Here is an 18,931-nt window from a genome sequence, read left to right as displayed (position 1 = left end):
GGTCCACGGGCTGACACCGCCAGGACTTCTATAAATATCCCCCCTTTTCTGGGGGAATCCGAGACGCAGCACAGAACTTCAGTTTACACAGCTGAGGAGCATGTGGAAGAAACTCTCCATTCTCCCTCTCTCTCACCTTCTCCTCCCTTCCTCTCTCCTCCTTTCTTTCTATCCCTCTCTCTCTCACCTTCTCCTCCCTTCCTCGCTCCTCCTTTCTTTCTCTCCCTCTCTCTCACCTTCTCCTCCCTTCCTCTCTCCTCCTTTCTTTCTATCCCTCTGTCTCACCTTCTCCTCCCTTCCTCTCTCCTCCTTTCTTTCTCTCCCTCTCTCTCACCTTCTCCTCCCTTCCACTCTGTCTCTTTCTTTATTTTCAATGTGAATGATATGGTGGTGATACTCCTGCCATGGTGTATGAAGGCAGGACAGGGTCTGCTTGTGGAATTGAGGTGAGCAAAGTTAGTGGCTCTCCTCTCTCCCATCTCCTCCTCTCCTCCTCTCTCCAATCTCCTTCTCTCCTCCTCTCTCCAATCTCCTTCTCTCCTCCTCTCCCCATCTCCTTCTCTCCTCCACTCTCCCATCTCCTTCTCTCCCCCTCTCTCCATCTCCTTCTCTCCTCCTCTCACCCATCTCCTTCTCATGTCCTTCTCTCCTCCTCTCTCAATCTCCTGCTCTCCTCTCTCCCATCTCCTTATCTCCTCCTCCCACCATCTCCTTCTCTCCTCCTCCCTCCATCTCCTCTCTGTAACGATCCTCTTCCTGTGAATAACTGGACCAAAGCGCAGCTTGAGACGTGTTCATGATATTTTATTAAAATCAGAACACTAGAACAAAAAATAACAAACAGGAAAATGAACAGTTCTGTAAGGAAACTAACAATACAGAAAACAACTACCCACAAAACACAGGTGGGAAAAGGCTGCCTAAGTATGGTTCTCAATCAGAGACAACGATAGACAGCTGCCTCTGATCGGAACGCCACCCGGCCGAAACACACAGAATAGAAAACATAGAACCACAAACCATAGAATGCCACCCCAACTCACGCCCTGACCAAACCAAATAGAGACATAAGAAGGATCTCTAAGGTCAGGGCGTGAACACTCTCCTCTCTCCCCATCTCCCTCTCCTTGTCTTCTCTCCAGTCTCCTTCTTTCCTCCTTCTCTCCCATCTCCTTCCTCTCTCTCCTTCTCTCTCTTCTCTCCATCTCCTTCTCCTCTTTCTCATCTCCTTCTCTCCTCCTTTCTCTCCATCTCCTTCTCTTCCTCTTTTCCTCTCTCTCCTCTCGCAATATCCTTCGCTCCTCTCTCCTCTCCTCTCTCTCCTCTCCATATCTCTCTCCTCCTCTCTCCCATCTCCTTCTCGTCCATCTCCTTCTCTCCTCTCTCCTCTCCTTCTCCCTCCTTCTCCATCTCCTTCTCCTCCTTCTCCATCCTTCTCTCCTCCTTTCTCCTTCTCTCCTCCTCTCTGCAAATATCCTTCGCTCCTCCTCCCTCCATATCCTTCTTCTCCTCTCTCCATTCTCCTCCTCTCATCCCATCTCCTTTCCTCTCCTTCTCCTCTCTCCTACTTTTCTCCCACACTCTCCATCTCCTTCTCTCCACACTTCTCATCTCCTTCTCTCCTCCTCTATCCATCTCCTTGCTCTCCTCTTCCCATCTCACTTCTCTCCTCCTCTCTCCATCTAACCTTCTCTCCTTGTTTCTCCGCATCTACTTACGTTCGTATCTCCATTACATCTCACATCTATTTCTCTCCTCCTCCTCCATTGCTCCTCTCTCCTCCTCTTTCCATCTCCTTCTTGCTCCTCTTTCCATTCTCTTCTCTCCTCTCTCCATCTCTCTCTCCTCTCTCCATCTCTCTCTCCCTCGCTCTCTCCATCTCCTTCTCATCCATCTCATTCTCTCCTCTCTCCTCTCTCTCCATCTCATTTCTCTCCTCTTTCTCCATTTCACTCTCTCCTCATTTCCCATCTCCTTCTCTCCCTCCTTTCCGCCATAGGCTCTCGCTCTCTCTCCCATCTCATTCTCTCCTCTCTCGTCCATCTCCTTCTCCCTACTCTCCTAACCTCTCAGTCCATCTCCTTCTCTCATTCTCCTTCTTGTCCTCCTCCCTCCATCTCCTCGTGCGGCCTCCTCTCCATCCCTTCTCGGCTTCTCTCTGCCAATCCTTCTCTATCTCTCTCCAATCTCCTTCTCCTCTTCTTTCTTTCCCATCTCCTTCTCTCCCCTCCATCTTCCTCTGCTATCTCCTTCTCTTCCTCTCTCCATCTCCTTCTCTCTCTTCTTTACCATCTCCTTCTCTCCTCCTCTCTCCATCTCCTCCATCTCCTTCTCTTCCCTCACTTTTTTAATCTCTTTCTCTCTCTGTCTCTCTCCTCTCCCTCTCTTTTTGTCTGTCTGTCTCTCTCCTCTCCCTCTCTGTCTGTCTCTCACCTTGTTACAGACTCTCCCTCCCTCTCTCTGTCTGTCTCTCTCTTCTCCTCTCCTTCCCTCTCTTACTGTCTGTCTCTCTCCTTGTTACAAGCTCTCCCTCTCCCCTTGTTCTCCTTAACATCTGCTGCAGTAATCAACAGTTATCTCCCCATAGGGGCCATGCATGCACACGCCTGGCCACACACGCGCACGTGCATGGTCAAGGTCATACACACACATAAACATACACACACACACACAAATAGTAAGGAGACTGTGTGTCTGTGTATTATCCAGCATCCACTAGGGGAAACCCTTGTTTTTGTAATGATGCAAGACTGCTGTCGCACCTGGTGAGGTTCTCATTATGCCTTTGCACCCAAATGAAGTACGACATATGAAGTACGTAGGGTTCTAGTGTGTGTGTGTGTGTGTGTCATGTCTGATGTCAGTCTATGGAAAGCTGTAGTACTTGTGCCCACTGCTGGGTTTATTGGTCTCTGGCCCCCCCTACAGGATATAGCTCATAGGTACAACAACACGCCATTCACGGTACAGTGCTGCTGGTCAGATGTACTACACACTTCATTATCATGCAAGAGGCTGGTATATACCTGTGTCAACTGCTGATAGTGGTGACATTATTCAGTTGGGCAAAAGCTAGGCCGACATAGTTGCTTAGGCTAAGCGTACGACACGTTTTGATAACTCTCTGAAAGGAGTTACCGGTATATGTAGTAATGTTTCAGCACACATGAAGGTTTGGTTGGAGTCAGTAGCGGATTTAGGCGACATGGGCATCCGCCCAGGTGACATTTGCGCAATCGGTTTTAACGCAGTTAGTAATGCAATTTGGTTTGCGTTACTTGTTTGAAGTGCAATAGTGTGATAATCTGGTTCTCTTCTTTATAAGTGTGTTATTCTATTTGTGTGTTTGTGTGATATAGGATTTGTGCAATTTAGTTTTATCTGTGTGTGATTTGTTAGAAATAGGGTAATGGTGTAATAATTTGATTATTTTGATTTATATACTACAATTTGTTTCAATTTGCCTTTGTTACTTCTTTTTTACATTTATGAGTCTTATTTTTGTATATATATTTATATTCATATAGTTTTAAATGTTATGATTATTTATTTGTGTTGTACCAAATGTCTGAATAAAAATGACATTTAGTGCAGCATGGTGCTTTCTTAGAGGGGTTCGCCAAGGGAGCCATACAAGCTAGAACCGCCACTGGTTGGAGTTCATAAAGGCACTTGGATCTTAATGCACATTCTCATCCCTTGACGTCGCAATACACCTGTAGCAGTTATATAACTGTGGAGCCAATGACAAAGGTTTGCCAGCTTAGCTCTACGGATCCAGGCTGCGTCACATCCGGACATGATTGGGAATCCGATAAGGCGGCGCACAATTGGCCCAGCGTCCTCCGGGTTTGTCCGGGGTAGGCCGTCATTGTAAATAAGAATAAGAATGTGTTCTTAACTGACTTGGCTAGTTAAATCAAATAAAAAAATACTTCGTATGCTCAAGTTTCCACTCCTCGTCGATCAGCGGGTTGAGAGGGCGAACCGTGAGCGCTGTCTTGCGTTTTGTCACTTCGCTCTACCTGTTACTCTATATGACGTAGTCTCTATCTCATTCAAATGTCAATCTGCAGCCTGAGATTCTCGACGCTGGTTTAGCTCAGTGGTTACTTCATGCAAAATCCTGTTTCACGGTCCGCGGGCCAGAAGTACGAACCACGGGCGCTGTCCTGCGTTTTATTTTTTTATTTTTTTTATAGATCACCAAAACAAATATTTCAATTCTATTTAAAGTAGACAATTACAATACAGGTTACATTTTTCATTTGTATTATGGACATTTAATAATGAAATACATAGTGACCCTGTGGGTATCTTTATTTTGTTAAGTGTATTTATCTTTAAATAAAAAAAGACATTCTGAAAAGTTTGTGATATGTCAGTAGCCTATCTAATCCAACAATTACACTGCATCCTTCACTTCTTTACAAAACCGTCTAAACCATGCAAACGAAACCTGGTCTGTGTTTACCTGCACTGCCAGAATCTACAGTACATTGTCCGTGTGTAGGCTGCCTGATTTACCTGAATAGACCAGCAGGAGTCGCTCTGAGACCACGGAATATCAGATAGGCCTAATAAACATGAACAAACTGCAATTATTTCTTGCATTTCAAATGAGGCCATTGGGCAACCAGTTTTAGATATATAGGGCCTAGTATTAATGAAGACTGCAAAACTAAACAATAACAAATTAAACATAATTATCAGAATTATTTATTGAGTTTTTCCTATGGAAATTATGTGTATATTGGAAATTATTTTTATATTGTAATATGCCTAAGTGATTTAAGCACTTAGTTAACGGCACATGGAGTTAAACAGGTTGGTTACTTGACCTCAGAAAACTTGAATACAATCTCAATCATTATTTTTATTGTCAAGTTTGGTCGCATTAGTTTCTGTTTTTTTCTCATAGCCTGAGTAATACACAGGTAAGAGCACCAACGCTGTCCACAAGGACCTGTCAGTTCCGTGTTATTGGAGAGCTCTGTGACGTAAGCTATATCTCATACAAAGGTCTATCTGCAGCCCTTGWTTTCCGGCGCTGGTTTAGCTCAGTGGTTACTTCAACCTGGTTTCTCTTTCACGGTCCGCGGACCATGAAGTACGAACCACGGGCGCTGTCCAGCGTTTTTTTTTTTATATCGAAAAAATGTATCCAAAACAAATATGTTAATTCAATTTAATGTAGACAATTGCAATTCAGTTGATAGGTTACATTTTTCATTTGTATTATGGACATTTAATAACAGCATAAAAAAAATAAAAAAAACATTTCACCTTTATTTAACCAGGTAGGCTAGTTGAGAACAAGTTCTCATTTACAACTGCGACCTGGCCAAGATAAAGCAAAGCAGTGYGACACAAACAACAACACAGAGTTACACATGGAATAAACAAATATACAGTCAATAACACAATAGAAAAATCTATGTGCAGTGTTTGCAAATGTAGTAAGATTAGGGAGGTAAGGCAATACATTGATAACATTAACTGAATTGACAGCAATAGATGGTGACCCCGTGGTATCTTTATTTTGTTAAATGTATTTATCTTTAAAGAAATCTAATCCATAGTCCCTATTAAATGTKTTTGCAGTCTTTATGAACGTAAACTGTTTAACCGGTAGATGGCGCAGAGGATCATTAATGAAAGAAGAAAAGGATTTGACTTCATTTTATCTGTTGCCAATGACCTTGAGCCTTCTTGGATGGGCGCTTCTAATGTAGCTCTATGGCAGCACTCAAGGGGCTTGAATTTTGGAGCTCTACCCTTAGAGGTGACATAGTGTCCCAGTGAGTGACAGAACACTCACGGTGCACCACTCTGTATTTTCTGCTGGCTTGCCCCACCACAGAAAGCACCAAGCTAGGCTGAAACACCTGCATGTTGGAGCTGCCTTACTCCAGAAATAAATAAAAAACAGACCATGTTTGTATGCGGCTTTATTAACTCAATTCTATCTTTWTTGACATTGTTTGGRAAATGATATGTMGATTWAAAAACATGAGCTGYCGCACACCCAGAAAAATGTGTTTGTGTGGAGGTGCTGACTAATGGCAAATCAACTGCAAACTGTCAAAATGAAGAGAGTATTTTGTATTGAGTTCTTCCTATGTAAATGATGTGTATGTTGGAAGTGATGTTTATACTGTCATATGCCTAAGTGATTTAGGCACTTGGTTAACAGCACATGGTTTTAAACAGGTTGGTTATTTGACCTCAATAAATGTATATATAGTCATTCATGTCTTCTCTGACTGATTGTACTATGCACATCAAGACTATATATAGATATTTTTCTTCTGAATGTTCCCTGCGATGGTTCAAACCCACAGGCCTGCCTGGTGTTTTTCGACTGAAATTAAATGTTGTTCACAAAAGTTAGCCTATGACATTATATCAAGAAAATCACATAGGCTATTGATCTAACGAACAATTCTTAAGCCATATAGATGAATGACGAATTTTACAAAAACCTTTATAGCACTGTGATAACMTATAGCGCAAAGAATCTTCAACACCTTGGCCTACTCTGTTTATTATGACTTGAATGGAGTCTCAAGTCTGAAATTCTTGTTTTARTTGTCAAGTTTGGTTGCCTTAGTTTCTKCTTCTTTTTCATGGCCTAAGTACAGCACTGGTAAGTGCACCAACGCGTTGCACATTACACAAGGCCCCGTCAGTTCTGCGTTATTGAAGCTCCCTGTGACGTAGACTCTATCTCATTCAAAAGTCGTTCTGCAACCCGAGATTCTCGACGCTGGTTTAGCTCAGTGGTTACTTCAATCGAAAATCCTGTTTCACGGTCCGCGGGCCAGAAGTACGAACCACGGGCGCTGTCCAGCGTTTTTTTTTTATATCTAAAAATGTCTCCAAAATAAATATGTTAATTCAATTTGAAGTAGACAATTACAATTCAGTTGATAGGTTGCGTTTTCCATTTGTATTGTGGACATGTAGTAATAACATTAAATCAATAGCAGTAACTGAATTAACAGCAATAAATAGTTTAGTTTAATCTTTATTTAGTTAAATGTATTTATCCTGGCCTGGGGCATAAAAAACTAAATTTCTGATTTAGGTCTACCAAATTATTTAAATCTTATAATCACAGTGTTTTTTTCCCAGTATAGTTTCTATCTCGTACTTGCATTCACTGGGAACCTGCAGTCCCCCATTGACCTATAGGTTAGGGAAGACTTGTGCAATAAACTGATTAACGTAGCCTGAATCATAGCGGAGGTCTTCAGTCGTTTTACAGGCTCCCCTCTCGGCGCTGGGTTTCTGCAGAGGTTACTTCAGCTGTGAAACGATCTAAAGGGCATCATGTGGGCCCACATACAAACCRGCAAAAATGAAAAAATCTACTACAAATGAGAAATTGTTGTTATTGGTGAGGGTTCAGCATTACGATTGGGTTAACTTCCCTTTAGAGAGTTGTTACGTTGTAAAAAAAAATTTGTAGCCTTTGCCTTCACATTTCACCCGTATTTTAAAAATACATATTTAGGTTTTGTTTTGAGGATATAGTTCAATATGAAATTGAAGTGTTTTTATTGTTTCAATGTAAAGAAAACAAAGATTATGATTATAGGCTACAGTATTGCAGTACTGTCTACACTGACATTTCTCCTCAAACAATTATCCGGCAGATGGCGCTCTAGGATCACGAATAAAAACGCATGTCAGTAAGCCTGTACATTAACTGTGTTCGACTTTCCACATGGCTTAAGGTCAAGTCCATTTCAGTACAATTCAGAATTTAGGAAGTGAATGAGCCGCARTTTAAGATTTTCAGTATTTTCAGTTAATATTCTTATTCATTTGTAATGTTATGACAAATGATTTCTAGCCTACTTTACTGACATTTGGCGAATTAAATAATAATGTGCCCAACTTCTACAAACAAGAATCAAGTAATACCGATACATGATAGAGCAGGTCTGGACTGTGATTTTCCGACAGAGTTGAACGTTGTGTGTTTCAAGCCTCCAGCAGATTGAGAGAGTCAGGATGGAATAACATGACTTGAGCAGAGGGAGGACATCGACGGGGGAGAGGCTAGTAGACTATAGAGACATTAACATATTTTGTTGTCGTTCTAGAAATCTTTGTAAACAAATGATCTTCAGCTTCATGTAATGTTTAAAACACGTTTAGTTGCTGTCACGGATTGTTGTTCATTGAACCCCATGCCCACTCAGTGATGGCACATCTTGCCTCTATGTCAACATAGAAAAGAACGAACTGCCGTTCAGCCGGTTAACTCTCGGTTTAGTTAGCCTATCACCGGACTGCCGCCAATCGTCTCTCCCCGCGTCTCTCGGCTCTCTTTCCTGCCTCTCTATCAGCTCTCCTCTCTCAGTGTGTGTGTGTGTGTGTGTGTGTGCGTGTGTGTGTGTACGTGTGTGTGCGTGAGAGAGAGGGAGGGAGGGAACGGTAGAGACAGAGAAAGCAATTAAATGGCCTCTGTGTGCTCGGCCGGGTCACGGTTAAGGTGATTGTTGAGTGTGAGAGCAGTTCAGAGAATTCCGTGGTGCTTTTGCCATCGGACAATGCAAGTGGGAGTGCGAGGAGAGGCGAGGCGGTTGAAACGATGCGCCATGTAAATGCATGTTAATGTAACAGGCACCCAGGGACTGTCGGTGCATCCAGTGGAATGTTTTGGGATTATTTATCACAAAACATTTGTATTCTTCTGTTGGGGAACGGTTGATCCCGGATAGCTACACACTAATCCCCCACTCCGTTAATTAAAAAGACGAGGAAACCAATGGAACTGGTGTTTTTTCAGAAATGTAATCATTTCTGGAGAAGCTTAACCATCTGCTGGAGGTTAAGTCTGTGAGCAGCTTGTGTTTTCTGGTTATTTAAAACCGCGGATTTCCCTTTTTTCTACTAGAAGAAGAGCCGGGTGGATGGTCTCTGGGGGTGAAGGGGGAAGAGGGTCGTCGCTAAAAGAGGGTGTCGGGGAAAATTTTCTTTGGTGTCGGTGGCTGTGTCATCAGCTGAAGTGGAGACATTTGAGCTCGAGCCACGGGGTTTATTTGGAATGCGACTTGAGTCTGTCAAGAGACGACGCCGAGCGCGCCGAGGGATTGGGAAAGATTAGATTTGAGCAAACATGTGCCACACTCTTAAGAGTCCCGGGCTTTCCTCTTTGTCTTTTCAGAGCCAAAACTGCCATCTCCATAATCTTATAAAGTTATTCCATCATATTTACATCTGTTCAAATTACTTTGGCTAAGATTGTGCCTTGTCTGTACAAATAACCTCCTGTCTTTTGCCATGTTTTTATGTTATCTCCGTAAAATGATCGCAATTATCCCTGTAAATAATCATGTAAAATGTGACTATGATATAATCCCAACAGTAATACCTTCCTGTGATTAAACGGTGTGATTATGCTTTTATGAAGTTGCTTTTATGTTGATTGAGTTGATACGTGTTCAGGTCTGCCTATACAGATAAAGCCGTTGTAATGCGTGTCTCTTTGTACCAGTGCCTCTTTTTTTGCCTTCATTATTTTTAGCTGGAAAATAGATGCTCACAAACAATCATTAAAATTGAATAACCCATTAAGGATTCTTTTTGTAAACCCCAAATACTCTCTGATGATAAATCCATGGGGTCATTTTGGTCATTCATTTTCAAAGAAGCCCTATTTGCAATCCCATGTAGACCTACAGTGGCCAATAGCTATATGATACAAGAAGAGCCTTTTAGTTGTTGTTATAGTTGTATTCCCAACACTGTGTTTATATCAATTGTTTTATTGAAAGGCCTGAAGGACCATGAGCAGGACGAGATCTTTGAAATCTGCGCAGCGAATAACTAGAAAACGACACCCTCGATGGAAAGTGATTTACCCCTAATCCAAATCTGCCCCTGATGTCTCGAATGAAAGTTACGGTGTTGTCGCGTCTCTAATCGCTCCGAGGAGCCGCGCCAGATAAAGGGTTAACCGTGCTACTGTAATTAGAGTCGCTGCTCTCATCTCGTCGTCCTCCAATATAGTGCTGGGCGTAGCCACGGACCCCTACCTCTCCTAACACACACACACACACACACACACACACACACACACACACACACACACACACCTCCCCATCGGCTCCTCGGAATATCTAATACACTGGGAAATCATAGTGCGAGCCTCACCCGCTCACACACTGCTACTGCGCGCGTGGAGCAGAGACGCTTTATACTCCTCTCATCCAAGTTTACGTTCCTGTTTTATATTATTCTAAAGTGCAATAATTTGGTGAAAGTATATTGTACGTGCGCAAAGGAGCAATCTGCTCGGAAATTTTGCCTTTTTATTTGTTTCTACAACAACTGGAAACAAATCGACAAATAATATTATAAAGTGCATAATGTCAGTGACGGGTAAACTCATTCTGTGCTGTTTTCACTCTTGACGATTTTCTGGTGCGCGTTTGAGATGGCGCACAGGCTCGTGAGCACCCGATGGACACCGTTAACCGGGCTGGTGGGGTGCCTGCTGGTGTGCACTTGTGTGGTGGACCTAGTTCTCGCACAGATTCGGTACTCTATCCCCGAGGAGTTGGAGCACGGAGCTTTTGTCGGTAATATCGCCGAGGACCTGGGCTTGAATGTAGCAAAGCTGTCCTCTCGTCGGTTTCGGATTGTATCCGCGGCCAAAAAACAATACTTAGAAGTGAATCTGGAAAACGGTATTTTGTTCGTTAATGAGAAGATTGACCGCGAGGAACTGTGTGAACGGAGTCYGACCTGCTTCTTGCACTTGCAAGTGGTGATCGAGAATCCGTTAGAACTGTACCGAGTGGAGGTGGAGATTTTGGATGTGAATGACAACTTTCCCAATTTCCCATGGAGCGAGTTTAATCTGGAGATTACAGAGTCAGCGGCACCCGGGTCTCGGTTCCCGTTGGAAAGTGCGCAGGACCAGGACGTGGGCACCAACTCGCTCCGCTCCTACCAGCTGAGCTCCAACGAACACTTTGTGCTGAACATCCAGACGCGTAATGATGGGAGCAAGTTTGCCGAGCTAGTTCTGGAGACCCCACTGGACCGGGAGCAGCAGAAGAAGCATGAGATGGTGCTCACATCCGTGGACGGGGGGTCGCCTGAGCGCTCGGGCACAGCTCTCATCACCATCACGGTGCTGGATGCCAACGACAACGTGCCCGTTTTCGACCAGTCTGTTTACCGGGCGAGCCTGGTAGAAAACGCACAGAGAGGGACATTAGTGCTGAAGCTAAATGCCACTGATTTGGACGAGGGTGCGAACGGGGAGGTGTCCTATGCATTCAGTGGGCACGCACCACTCAAAGTGCGCGAGCTGTTCAGCGTGGACCAGTATACGGGTGAGATCAGAGTGAAGGGGATTGTGGACTATGAGAAAGCGAGTGTTTATGAGCTGTATGTGCAGGCTAAAGACAGGGGTCCCTCAGCAGTGGCCGTGCACAGTAAGGTACTGGTGGATGTCTTAGATGTGAATGATAACGCGCCGGAAGTCATCCTCACCTCCGTGTCCACACCTGTCCAGGAAGACGCGCCACCGGGCACGGTGATAGCCGTTATAAGTGTTATGGACCGGGATTCGGGAGAGAACGGGAATGTGGACTGCCATATCCCCAGCAACGTCCCCTTCCAGCTCCACTCCTCTTTTAAGAACTACTACACTCTGGTGACTAGCGAGTTTCTCGACAGAGAAGCCGTCTCCGAGTACAACATCACCCTCACGGCCCGGGACCTGGGCTCCCCGTCTCTCTCCACTCGGAAAACCATCCTCGTCCAAGTGTCTGATATTAATGATAACCCCCCGCGCTTCGCACAGCCATCATACACCGTTTATGTGACCGAGAATAATGCCCCGGGCGCATTCATTTGCTCAGTCACTGCTTTCGACCCTGATTCTAATCAGAACGCCTATCTGTCCTACTCGATTCTAGAGGGTCAGATCCAGGGCATGCCCGTGTCCACTTACGTCTCCATCAACTCGGACAACGGAAACATTTACGCGCTGCGCTCCTTTGACTATGAGCAGCTAAGGAACTTTCAAATACGGGTGCAGGCGCAGGACGCCGGTTTCCCTCCGCTCAGCAGCAATGTCACGGTAAATGTGTTCGTTTTGGACCAGAATGACAATGCTCCGGTTATCGTGTCCCCATTGCCCAAGAACGGGACCGTGGCGACAGAGGTAGTCCCGAGGTCAGTGGATGCGGGGCACTTAGTCGCCAAGATCACTGCGCTAGATGCGGACGCAGGACAAAACTCGCGCCTTTCCTACCAGGTGCTCCAGGCTACGGACCCGGGGCTGTTCAGTGTCGCCCTCTACACGGGAGAAATAAGGACGATTCGCCGGTTCGTGGATAAGGACGCTACGAGGCAGAGAGTCGTCATCCTGGTCAAGGACAACGGGCAGCCGCCTCTCTCCGCCACCGTCTCTATCCTCCTCTCCGTGGTTGACAACGTGCCGGAGTCCTTGTCTGATTTCGGCGACCTCACTCTGAGCCCCCAGCCCCCCTCCAACCTCGCCCTCTACTTGATCGTGTCACTGAGCACCATCTCGCTAATCTTCCTGGTGGCTATTATTGTGCTGGCTGGGGTCAAATGTTACAAGGACAGAGACACCCTCAGTGGGTACAGCCTTCCTCCCTTCGCCTGCTGCTGCTGCGGGGGCTTCCAGCCAGAGCCGCCCCCGGAGGTGTTCAAGAAATCTAACCTAAACCTGCAGATCTCCACCGGGGCGAAGGTGCCCACCAACTGCATGGAGGCCAATGGCAACGGTACTCTGTCCCAAGCCTACTGTTATAAAGTATGTCTGACCCCCGAGTCAGCTAAGAGTGACTTTATGTTCCTGAAGCCGTGCAGCCCCATTAGCACCCCGAGGAACAACGAGGCAAAGGGGGCTGATAACTTGGCTTGGAGCGCGCACCACCGGAGCTCATCGGTGAACAACCATTCCGGAGCCACCACTCCAAATGAGGTAACGTGAGAGTAAATGTGTTGCCATTCAAATAATTGATTTTGATAATCATCAAGTACACGACATTCCACCTAATGAAGGTCAAATCATACATACGAGAGTGTAATATGTTTGACTGGACAGGAACGATATTCATATCAACGTAATATATCAGACTTGGTCAAACTTTCTCCTAATGCAACCAACACCTATTTAGTTTACATTTCTGTTGGTGTTTATATTTGACAAACCATAACCTTGATCATACAGTAATGGCAAGTGAGTAAATGAAAAGGAAGTGAAATAATTAGAGAGTGGATATTCTAGTCACAAAGGCTATGCGAGAAAGCTGAACACGCCACGGTATATTTTACGCCGAGCATGTGTCGTGGAGCGTATTTCTCTCCTCTCGCACACAGACCTGAACAGTCTGCCAGAGATATCCGTTTCACAGAGCAACGGAGAGGAATAACCCTCGGCCGCGTTTTCTTCGACGCTTGTATGTCGATCCCTGATCTATGTCTTGTTTCTAATCTATTTGCGCTGTCTATAATCCTCATTTGCCCATTGTTTGTTTATTTGTAAACATGTTTGAAATAATAGGGTGATTTGAGAAATCCCATAACGTTTGCATGATTGAGTATTGTGGGTACAATGTCATTGTCTGTTCTGTCTGCTGCTATGTGGTACGAGAGAGAGACATATATTCAGTCTATACTTTCCTATCAAAAACCACCAGTTTGAATTGATTTCTAGTAGCGTCTGAGAATTTCTACCGGGCTACAAGGTGAACGGCTGACAGGCACGTAATGACGGGAGCCAGTTTGAAATAGAACTCCGCTTGTCTGGGCTGTAGTATTGTATCAACGACCGTTCTGGAGAATTCTGCACCTCTACTTCTTTTCATTCTAACGGTTTTGGGCCAATAACCCCACTAACTATGCCTCAAGGGCACAGACACGGCCGAGCCATTATACGACACACAATGCCTTGCATACGAAAGGGTGTCGCGTCCATTATTGATAAAAAATGCTAATAGATAATTTTGGGGGACGGGTGAAGGGGTCCAAGGACCAGGCTGGGACGTGGCGCGCCTGTAGAGTGACCTGGCGTTGTCCTCGCGGAATGATAGAGGAGAGAGATGTGGATCCTGTAACCCGGACTCAGGGGTAGACATAACATAGTTAACATCAATCTGGACTCAGGGATAGCCATAACATAGTAAATGTAAATAAGGGACACTCCAACTAGTATAATATGTACAGTTTCGTACGGTATGTATTAATTTGTGGATGTCCACCATCCATTTTGTATGATATGTTACGAATTAAACGTTGTATGATATGTTACGAATTACAATTGTACAATATGTTACAGATTTCAATTCCTACAAAATGTTACGAATTCAGAAAAACGTATGATATGTTACGAATCACAATTTGTTGTGGGAATTGGTAGCTAGGTGGCTAACGTTAGCTAGGTGGCTAACGTTAGCTAGGTGGCTAACGTTAGCTAGGTGGCTAACGTTAGCTAGGTGGCTAATGTTAGCTAGGCTAGGGTTTAGGGTTTAAGGCTAAGGTTAGTAATTAGGTTAAAGGGTTAGGGTTATGCTAAGTAGTTGCTAATTAGCTAAAATGGTACGTGATGGGATCCGAACACGCAACCTTAGGATTGCTAAATGTTTGGTTATACACCTGCCCATCTACCCTGACCAGGCCCTTTATCTACTTCCCCAGAGTCAGATGAACTTGTCGATAACATTTGTATGTCACTGTGCTCAGTATGAAGGAAGCTCAAGGTAGTTTTCCAAGCCAATGCTAAACAGCGCTAGCACAATGACTGGAAGTCTATTGGAATTTGCTAGCATGTAACCATACCAAACGTAACATATCATACTAAGTTGACTGTCCCAGATTTACCTTTACTATCTTACGTCTAGTCTATGAGACCAGGCTGGTAGACCTGTGTTCCGACCAACTGTGAAGGATGGGGGAGGGAGAGAGAGGGGGAGGCGATGTCGACACCGCTGTTGCCGGAGTCACTAGATGGGACCGGCAGACCGTGAATGTGATGTGTGCGTATTGCCTATTGTCATCTCTATAATCTGGTACAATGTAGGCAGACAGTGTGACGGATAAAGGGACACACTTTTTTCCTGGAATATCTCCATCTCCGTGTAGACGAAGACTAAAAATGTCAGTCCCGTTCATAGCAAGAACACCTCTGGCCATATAAAGAGCTTGATTCTAGGTCATGATGATTGTTCTGCTAGCAGCTATGTCCCTCCAGGGGCTTGGTGTCCTTGATGACGTTAATTGGTACCCTTAAATCACCCCTGTGTTCCCCGAGAGTCATGTCGCGGATGAAAGCATAAAACCTCAAAGACTTACCAATTAAACAGTGGGATGGTTATATAGCCTAGTTGTCAGCCATAACAATGGTGTATGTAGGCCTGCATGTAGTGTAATTTCAGCAGGGTGATAAAAAATGTTTTTTCATAGATTGAAGGTGGAAAAGTGGAGTGGTCTGTGAAACAGAGTGATCAGCTGAGATGACTTATAGCGTGTAAAGCTGCAAGGACTGCACAACTTTTCCCGCTTCTCAGCAAGACAGTAATTCAAAGCATGTTCTCAGAGCATCAGAGTAATATGAACATTTAAAAAAATGATGCATAAAACCCACAGAACAATTACTTGTGTCATTTTCTTAATTTTCCTGAGTGGCACGGTTTCCTTTGAAGATGAAAATCGTGTTTTCGTTTCATCCCGCTGGGATTCTAATTGGGTTTTGTGTATTACTCCCGATGAATGTATTTTGAAAACCGATTCCAATAATACGCTTACGTCGCATTCTTCTTGTTAACAGCTCTAAGTCAATTAATAGAGCGTGGCATCCATAGGCTACTATGAGATTTATGCCCGGAATAAATATCACTCCGCGGTGCCCGTCCCCTCCCCTGCTGTGCTGTGCTGCGGTGGATGAAAGCGAAATAATTGACAGGCAAGTCATTGCTTATGGCACGGCGCACTTCCTCACTGCGTTCTGAAATAAGGCCACAGGGTGGCAGTCAAGCTCCATGGAAAAATATATCCGGATATAATGAAGCCTAGAATATGGAAATGAAAAAAAGTCTACTATTGGATATGTATCACTATTCTTACATGTTTAACCGTCTCTTCGGCGAAGTCGTTGAACCAGTAGGCTATATTACTGCTGGGTGATTTCAGAACGGTTGTTTGTTGGTTTGTAAGACAGGACATGTTTTAAGATTGTATTTTCTCTCCTTTATCTGTAGCTCAAGCAACCAAACACAGACTGGACCCTCACAAAGAACCAGAACTCCTCTTTGAAAAGGTAACCGTTGCTTTTGACATTACACTTACAACTACCTCAGCATACCGGTCTTTGATATATATACCTTATTAATGTTTGGCTGTTGTGTGTTCATGCCATAAAGCATTATGTGATCATTTATGGTATGAATCTTTATCCTCTGTAGCTGTAACTCTATCAACATGGATGGCACTCTGATGAGGAAGGCCATGCATGCAGACCCAGAGAACTACATGACACCCATGACGGGCCAGTACTGGACCTGGGGCACCCACATGAGGGGTAAGTGAGGGCCTGGGCTTGAAACACACACACACACACACACACGCAATACAGAGAGAGAGCTAATGCCTCTCCCTGGATATTAGCAAACAGACAATGAGCAGGTATGTTATACCCTGATGAAGACGTTGGACATAAATCTTTTTGCACCTGAGCTCCAGAGTGTGCGGCTCTCCTTTATTAAAAATAAATAAATGTTATGACGACGTAAGCACCACTTCCACAGCGTTTACGTGTGTGTCTGTACTGTCCTTGATTTCAGTCATACAGTATATTAATCAACATTATGTTTCTTCTTCCATAGACTACAAGATGTCTCCTCCTGCCACTGGGCCTCCTCCTCGCTCCTGGACCCCTCTGTGCACCCCTCCACCCCAGCAACAGCCCCAACCCCAATCCCAGCAGCCTCAGCAACCTCCACTCCCCCCTCACCCCCATCCTCACCCCCATCCTCACCCTCACCCTCAACCACCTCCAGACTACCAACACAACGTGTACATCCCTGGCACGCCGTCGGCCCTGTGCACCCTGAGGCCAGCAGCCAGCCACCACCGCAGCGAGCTGGATGTCCACAACTCCTTCTCCACCTTCGGCAAGAAGAGATGCTTCATCCACAACTACGAGCCCCGGACAGAAGCAGCTGTCATCAACAACGACCTGTATAACGATTAATAATGGGACTCTGAGAGAGGGATTGAGTGAGTAGCCTCTATGATATGAATGAATGAATGAGCCCTATGGTCTGTAAACATAGGAAACATACTATGGACAGAGAGTTAAATGAAAAGGGATTCATTCATGACTGAATTAATTAAATATGTGTACAAACGGAGGAATGAATAAATCAACTTTCGACCTCTATGCTAACGGAAAGAGGGAGATGGATGGATGAATCCAAGAAGAGTGATCTTTAAACCGTTTTAAGATCTGCCACTGTTGGCCATTGTTATTTTGTATACATTACTGTCACATGTTTTCCACAGTCTGTTTTTCAATTGATTACATTTATTATTGTTATTATTATTATTATTTAATGTTTTGACAATCAGCCTGGAGCAAAGAAAATTATGAGAAATATCCTAACAGCCTAAGATTGGACAGCACTTTGCACATTGTTATAAATATCAATTCTATTTTTGAATGTTTACAAAAACGGACACAAATAACCAGGTTGCGTTTATTCATCTAAAACGGTTTTTAAATGTACGGTTCTGTTCAGCAGAACTTGTGAGAATATGTATGAATATACCTGTAGATATGCAAACTGCATTTGTGATGCAGGTGATCCACAAATGCTTAAACAGTCATCTCCCAAACACATATATTGTATATACATTTCTGAGAATAAAGTATTTTTTCTCATAATATGCTCTTCTTCCTCATGTATCAAGTATGGATCCTGCCCTGTTGAGCCCATGTTGCGTATGTCAATGCCAGCTTCCCACAAACAGGTTTCATTCTGAGGATGGGTTGAATTGATTGAGACACCTTTTCAATGTCAATCAGCATCAGTCACACATCCACTTTAAAGTTGGGAAATTGTTTTAGGGTGAAAAAGTTGCCAGGAGCACTAACACCGGGGAAAGCTTTCTGCCACAGTCAGCTGTGGCAAGGAATAAACATAGTAAAATGACAGTACATGTCCATTGGAGTGCTTGCATTTCCATTTGCCCGCAGAGAATAGTCGAGGTTCCTTAACTGAACAAACAGAATATAATTTTAATTAAAGACAGTGGAACTGGGCTTGGGAGCTTAAATGCCACCCCTGGACGAAAACAGCCAAGCGTTCGTCACCCCTCTCTCCATGCACTTTTCCTTTTAAAATCSCGGGGAATGAGTTCCGAATGTCAACAGATCAGTATCCGCCGGATCCAGAAGAGTAATTAGGGCGGCAGGTGCCACAGATTGAAAATAATTATCTTAATAAGGAAACGGTTTCCATAGAGGCAAGACGCTTCTGGAACTGGAGCGTAACCTTCTGTCCGGCTGGAGAGGAGGAGGAGAACCATAGGGACGGTATAGCAGGGCTGGAGAGGAGGAGGAGAACCATAGGGACGGTATAGCAGGGCTGGAGAGGAGGGAAGGAGAACCATAGGGACTGGATATAGCAGGCTGGAGAGGAGAGGAGAACCATAGGGACGGTATAGCAGGGCTTGGAAGAGGAGGAGGAGAACCATAGGGACGGTATAGCAGGGCTGAGAGGAGGAGGAGAACCATAAGGACGAGGTTATAGCAGGGCTGAGAGAGGAGGAGGAGAACCATAGGACGGTATTTCAGTATAGCAGGGCTGGAGAGGAGGAGGAGAACCATAGGGACGGTATAGCAGGGCTGGAGAGGAGGAGGAGAACCATA

The 18,931-nt window shown here is 44.6% G+C and overlaps 1 protein-coding gene across 1 annotated transcript; it reads left to right on the top strand.

Moving 5' to 3' along the window:
- Positions 1-10,178: 10,178 nt before the first annotated feature.
- Positions 10,179-17,890, top strand: LOC111967151 (protocadherin-10-like). Its single transcript, XM_023992017.2, has 4 exons — positions 10,179-12,985; positions 16,260-16,318; positions 16,464-16,579; positions 16,884-17,890. Exons 1-4 carry the CDS (start codon positions 10,454-10,456, stop codon positions 17,249-17,251), a joined length of 3,075 nt encoding a protein of 1,024 aa, XP_023847785.1. The 5' UTR covers positions 10,179-10,453; the 3' UTR covers positions 17,252-17,890.
- The last annotated feature ends 1,041 nt before the right edge of the window (positions 17,891-18,931 follow it).

Source organism: Salvelinus sp. IW2-2015, linkage group LG8 (genome assembly GCF_002910315.2).
Source record: "Salvelinus sp. IW2-2015 linkage group LG8, ASM291031v2, whole genome shotgun sequence".
NCBI lineage: Eukaryota > Metazoa > Chordata > Actinopteri > Salmoniformes > Salmonidae > Salvelinus > Salvelinus sp. IW2-2015.
Note: the sequence above shows the minus strand (reverse complement) of the source record. Positions and strands in the feature narration are given on the sequence as shown.